The sequence below is a fragment of the Mchenga conophoros genome, linkage group LG16 (genome assembly GCF_057382185.1).
Source record: "Mchenga conophoros isolate Kocher_MC1m ecotype Shallow Benthic linkage group LG16, M_conophoros_male_GT1.1, whole genome shotgun sequence".
Lineage (NCBI taxonomy): Eukaryota > Metazoa > Chordata > Actinopteri > Cichliformes > Cichlidae > Mchenga > Mchenga conophoros.
This window is the reverse complement of record NC_140541.1, coordinates 18,327,118-18,333,821: the sequence shown is the minus strand read 5'-3', so window position 1 is coordinate 18,333,821 and position 6,704 is coordinate 18,327,118. Positions and strand designations below refer to the sequence as shown.

At 38.6% G+C, this 6,704-nt stretch overlaps 1 protein-coding gene across 1 annotated transcript; it reads left to right on the top strand.

Annotated features, from left to right (window-relative positions):
• The first annotated feature begins 307 nt into the window (after positions 1 to 307).
• On the top strand, positions 308 to 6,364 carry LOC146556566 (V-set and immunoglobulin domain-containing protein 2-like). The gene is made up of 7 exons (XM_085250181.1): positions 308 to 461; positions 739 to 905; positions 1,495 to 1,708; positions 1,816 to 1,980; positions 2,096 to 2,212; positions 3,108 to 3,231; positions 3,358 to 6,364. The coding sequence occupies exons 1-7, from the start codon at positions 416 to 418 to the stop codon at positions 4,016 to 4,018; spliced, it is 1,494 nt and encodes a 497-aa protein (XP_085106307.1). The 5' UTR covers positions 308 to 415; the 3' UTR covers positions 4,019 to 6,364.
• Positions 6,365 to 6,704: the final 340 nt, after the last annotated feature.

The window sequence follows — 6,704 nt, the reverse complement described above, 5'->3', positions numbered from 1 at the left end:
AGACAATCTCGCTTTCCAGGAAGGTCAAAATTTCAAAATCCATCCAGTTTTGTAAGTTAATAATACTGAAACACTTGAGAGAGACACATGAAGTTTTTTGTTGTTTTCTGTTGTTTTGTTTACATCTGTCTGTATGTTAAATTGAATATAAGCTCTTTTTCATGTGTATTCCCTGCTTATCACTTTCAGCTCTAGTTTCTAGGTTTAATCAAAAGCGAAACAGATCAGTGATTGGAGCAGAGGTGACATGTGACTTGTAGCTGCTAATTTATTACCTGGAAGAGTCAACTTCTTTACACCTGGGAGTTCACCGTGAAGGTTAGGCGGGTTCTCGCTCTTGGACTGAAAGCATAAACTTTCTTCTTTTTTTTAAAAGTTTTTCTGGATTTTTAAAAATTCTCTTTTATAATCGACGATGGACAGGCAGCTTGTATGGGGAAAGCTGTTTCTGATACTCACAGGTACGCTTTATGCTTTATGTTTTTTCACTTCTGTCAAAACCATTGCCACACCTTTATGGTATTATCGCCTGTGTTAATCATTAACCCAACTTCTTGCTACTCACCTGGAACAGGATATCGTTTTACTCAAAGGAGACATTCAGATTTTTCTTTTCGACAGCTGCCTTGAAATAAATGTAAAAGTTTGAGTTGGTCATATTCATGAAACTAGTTTTTAAAGTGATCATTAAAGAAGCACAAGAAACTAAAAGACACTGGTCATTCCTTTTTATTCCAGTGCTGTCCTGCTGCAAGAGTCTTCAGGTGTCCATTCCAAAAGATAAATATGAGGCTGAAAAAGGAGGCAGCATTGACTTGACCTGCTCCTGGGTCCCTGCAAATCCCTCATTGACCGACTATGTACTCACATGGGAAGTCTTCCCAGAAATTACTGGAGACCCAATGGTAAGAAGGGAAATTACTGCACTAAATACTAAATATATGTTTATGTAGACCCTTACTGATTTTACTCAAGATTCCGGGCTGTTTTGGGATTATAGTATTAATATAATATAATATAATATAGCATATAGTATAGTCTTAAATATGCTATAGTCCTAAAACAGTTACAGTTTTAATAAAATAGAATTTCTATGAAAAGAAAAGTGTGTTCTACACTTTACTTGAATGTAACATGGTTCCTTCCTACTAATATTGTAATGATTTTGTCCCAGTGGATAACGAACAGGTGAATGACTCATGTATGGTTTCATGTGTATAAACTACTCCTTCACCTATCAGATAACCCAGAAACAGGATTAAGTCTACATACAGCTTTTATTTGCCCAAGCTGGTAGTTTCTAGTTCCAGGTTGTTCCTAAAACAGTGCGTTTGACCTGTATAGAATAAAATCATACATATGCCTCATTTGCATGCCGTAAAGGGCTTTACGGGCTGTTCTGCATGCAACCCACTGTGTTTTGTAATATTTACAAATATTACTTCCATAATTAAACTAAGCAGATATCTTATGCTTGTTTTTATTTTTCTCAAGAAACGTGTGGCTACTGCATGGTATGGCAAACCGGTTGAAATTTCCCCAGCTTATGAAGGCAGAGCATCCTTGGACGTTGACCCTAACACTCGAGTGAGCACACTGCATTTAACACAGCTCACCATGCAGGAAAACCGCCATTTCCAGTGCAGTGTCCTTATATATGGTGACGATGATGGAACAACTCGTACCACCACCTCCCTTGTGGTCCTGGGTGAGAATTAGCAAACTGATAGATTAGCCTCTTACACTCCAAAATACAATCTCAGAAATGACGTAAAATCAAAACTGTTGTTTATACTAACTGTTTTTATCTTGTAGTCCCTCCCTCTCCACCAATCTGCAAGCTTCAGGGAAGTGCAGAATATTTTCAAAATGTTACACTCACCTGTTTGTCTGAGGAGGCATCCCCAGCACCCACCTACGACTGGAAGAGCTTTAGCGTCGACAACAGTCCCAGACAATTTCCACCTAAAGCAACTCAAAGTATGCTCTTCTACTAGCAATATGTCACTTTCAAGTGCTCTGTGTAAATACAGCAGATTGGAAAAAAAGGCATTACTCGGCACTGTTTCAGCTAATCTTTGTCATTATTTTTCAGAGGATGGAGTCCTATCTCTCTTCAATATAACAAGGGAGACATCTGGGTACTATATTTGCACATCACAAAATCAAATTGGTTCTGCCAGCTGCAACTTTACTTTGGCTGTGATGCCTGGTGAGCATTCCAACTTCTTTTAATTCAGTTTTGCAGTTTACACTTATCTTCATTTACACCAGCTGCAACAGTTGACTGTTTTGGAACAATGTTTCTTACAAACTCATTGTAGATAACAAGATGACATCTTAGTTGCAAATGTAGTATTTACCTTCTAAATATGGGAGTGTGGGGGCTGGGGATTGTTATGTAGAGCTGAGTTGCCATTTTTGGTTATTACCTCAAAATTCAGACACATATAATTCGAACAGAAATAAATAAGTCAGAATTTCACGATACCTAGTTAGCTGAAATTGCGAGATACTAACCCCGAAATGCTGATATATGACAAAATAAACAAAACCAAAATGGAAGCGCTTTAAGCCTGCATTCTTTTTAATGGCCACCAGGGGGCAATAGCTGTGGTTAATAAAAATCTTCAGGTCCTATTGAGGTCTATGAGAAAGCAGCTTTTCGCTTGACCTTTGTAAACACTTTCCTGATGTGTTCATGGTCTCGGTCACTCATTTTGGATCATATTAAAGAAAACATTGAGCCATTTTGTAAACTTTGTCCAGTCTTAGTTTCAAAGAGTCTTAGTTTTTTGGGGGTACGTTCATTGGCTAACAGGTTGTGGTTGACAAGCCATCACAGTGAGTGCAGAGTTCTCATTTCATTATAAAAAGAGGCAGCTTGTCTGAGGACTGCTGCCATATTGACATATTGGTCAGCATTTTATTATTTTACCATGACCATGTGATTTAAATTGCCTGACATAATAATTTAAATAATTGCAATTGAAATTCACCTTCTCCAAAACATAACTTGACAACCAGCAACAGCTCAAAGTTAAGCTTTAAACCCTGGATGAAAGGTTTAACCCTGACTTAACTATATTAACTTACTTTTTCTCCAGCCAGCATGAAAATTGGGTCCACAGCAGCTATAATAGGAGGAGTCCTCGCAGGGCTCCTGGTGGTGGGGATTCTCATCTTCTGTCTTTGTCGGAGAAGGAGCAAGAAGAATAAATATCCTGAGGGGTATGTACTGTGTGTTCTGGATTTTTCTGTCATTGTAAATTGTTTTAAACAATTTTTGATTAAAACAATTATTGAAAGTATCTCAGTCAATCAACTATCCAGCTCCTTCATGTGTTTGTCTCCTAGTTCCCCTGAAGAAATGAGGTATTACGACCAAGATGCTGCCGAAGGTGAAGAACCATACTCAGACAACAAGTCAAACAGCGAGAAGAAACAGGCCAGCCAGAATGAGGATAATGATGTGGCACCTCAAAATATTTCCAGAGTCGAAGAAGTTGTGCAGAAGTTTGCAGATGATCAGTACAGTTACAATAGCAGCAAAGAAAGGTATGAAGGCAAGGGCAGTGATATAGACTCTCACCGGTACCAGGACGACCAGCGTGACCATTATGGTGGTAACCGGGATCGTCTTGATGATCAACGCGAACGTTACGGTGGTAGTAGAGATCGCCTCGAGGATCAACGTAATCGTTACGGTGGTAGTCGAGATCGCCTCGATGAACAGCGCGATCGTTACGGTGGTAGCCGGGATCGCCTTGATGATCACCGCGAACGTTACGGTGGTAGCCGGGATCGCCTTGATGATCAACGTGAACGCTATGGTGGAAGTCGTGATCGGCTTGATGATCAACGTGAACGCTATGGTGGAAGTCGCGATCGCCTTGATGATCGCCGTGACAATTATCGTGGTAGCCGAGATCGCCTTGACGATTACAGTCGACATGACCGCGGTGATCGCTATGGTGGTAGCCGAGATCGACTTGATTACAGTGACAGAAACCAGTAAAAATCTTTTACTGCATAAGTGAAACCTGCAAAATGAATTAATGTCTTTTGCCTTGTCCCCCTCCCCTCAGCCCCAGCTGGTTTCTTCCTATTAGAAGGGAGTTTTTCCTTCCCACTGTCGCTAAAGTCCTTTTTCATAGGGGGTAATCTGATTGTTGGATTTTCTCTGTATTATTGTAAGGTCTTTACCCTACAATGTTAAGCGCCTTGAGAAGACTGTTGTTGTGATTTGGCGAAATTTCAATAAAATAAAACTGAATTGAATGCATCATGAGAAAATAGAAATAGCAACCTGGAAAGCTCACAAAACATGTACAAACTCCGAAACACGTACAAACTCCGAAGCACGTACAAATTCTAAAGCACGTACAAATTCCGAAGAATGTGGAAACTCCAAAGCATGCACAAACTCCAAAACAAATGCAAACTCCAAAACACAACGGAAGTGCTCCAGGACGCTAGGGGCAGTGTTAAGCTTCTCTATGAGCAAAGCACACTGACTGTTAGCTAACGTCAGATTTGACTCCACCATAAACCAAGCATTCATAATTAAAAAGAAATCAAACAAACAACAGTTTGCACATTACCTTTCCTATAAAGCGTGGTTGTTCTATTCTTGCAGGTGTGTTTATCCTATCCAACTCCATGTGTTTGCAACAAACTTGCCGTTTATTTTGCAAATCAAGCTCAACACTGCCCCTAGCGTCCTGGAGCACTTCCGTTGTGTTTAGGAGTTTGCATTTCTTTGGGAGTTTGCATTTCTTTGGGAGTTTTTACGTGCTTTTTGGAGTTTGTACGTGCTTTTTGGAGTTTGTACGTGCTTTGGAGTTTGTACGTGTTTTGGAGTTTATACGTGCTTTAGAGTTTATACGTGCTTTGGAGTTTGTACGCGTTTTGGAGTTTGTACGTGTTTTGGAGTTTGTACGTGCTTTGGAGTTTGCACGTGTTTTGGAGTTTGTACGTGTTTTGGAGTTTGTACGTGCTTTGGAGTTTGTACGTGTTTTGGAGTTTATACGTGCTTTGGAGTTTATACGTGCTTTGGAGTTTGTACGCGTTTTGGAGTTTGTACGTGTTTTGGAGTTTGCACGTGGTTTGGAGTTTGCACGTGTTTTGGAGTTTTTTACGTGTTTTGAAGTTTGTACGTGCTTTGGAGTTTGAGCGTGCTACCACCATAGGTATTTGAGCCAACTCAACATACATTACACTGATGGAACTCATTAAGTTGAATTTTGATTGCTACAAAACTGCCCAAAAGTCTTGAATGACCCCTTGTTCTCCACCTGAAGGGAGAGAGTATGTAATCGAGTTCGCTTGTCTGTTTGTCTCCTTGTTAGCAGTCTATTGCCAAAGTTGTAAAGATATAATCTTTTTTTTATGGATCATCTTCAAACTTCGCAACAATATACTAGGCCAACAAAAAGCACCTAACTCACAGATTAATCCAAAGGGAAAATTATAAATGGATTGTTTAACACCTTTCTACTCATCGGAGCAAGTGCTTTTTTACTACAAGTTTCATTAACACACATTCATGAATGTTAGAAACAGCGATTTCTAACATTTACCCATATTTACTCAAATTCCAATGGATACATCAGAGGCAACTGAAAGAGTCAGGAAGAGTCAGGTATTCATCCATTGTCCCTCTAATCAGTAGATGACTAATTCCATCATCTGAGCCACAGCCGCCCCAGTGTGTTGGCTGCAGGCAACTTAGCAAAGAGCCAATTTGAAATTGCATCTTTGGGCACTTTGTTACTACCAGGCTGTAAAAAAAAAAAAAAAAGAAAAGAAAAAGAAAACATAATTTGATTCCATTAGTTTTCTGTATTAACTGTAACTTTAGACCTTACTGCTAACTCCGTGACCGAACAAATTTCAGTAAGTTTGTTTTACACAACTTTGCTGTAATACACCATCACATGATCAGATTTTCTTGAAGGACATTGGTTTGCTGTGAACATGGCCTATATAACAAATGTATTAGTGTTAATTTTCACAAAAAGTTTGATTAATCCTTGAATCCCATGTTCAAATTTATCATAAATGTTAGTTTGTTGTTATTGATACATTTACTGCCATTATTGGTCAGTTCGTGCATTTTTTTACTTTCTTTTCACAATGCAAAATGTGTTCTTTTTGTATTTTTGAGTTCAGCTCCTTTTTATGCTTGAGATGAAAGTGTATGCTGTTAGCTATTTTTCTAACAAAAATTACTAATTTGTTATTTCTTCTTGTTCATTATTTTAAACTAAAAAGGCTGTTTTATGGTGTTATATGAAACCAAAAAATTGTGATTCGACTGTTTTGTTCAACTCTTGTATTGTGTCAGAAAATAAAATCATTAGCAAACTATATACTGTGGGATGGCTTTTTTTGTTCACAAATTGAGCTTGTGCATCTTAATATTACATGTGTTTATGCAACACTAAATAAAATCAAGTATACACAGAAAACATTGATATTGTGTACCGTACTTCCTTATCGCATATGTCCGGCCCTGCCGAGTAGTTGGTTAAAAAAAGGTTTATTTCTCAAGGCTTTGTGTGTACACATAATAGCTCATAGCTATAAAAGCTATTTTAAACCAAAGCAAAAATACTGACCAGGTCTTTCAGCTACAGTATCCTGTGATGCTGGAGATCAGTGTGACTCTCTAGACCCTATTGTATTCACACATTCAAAGT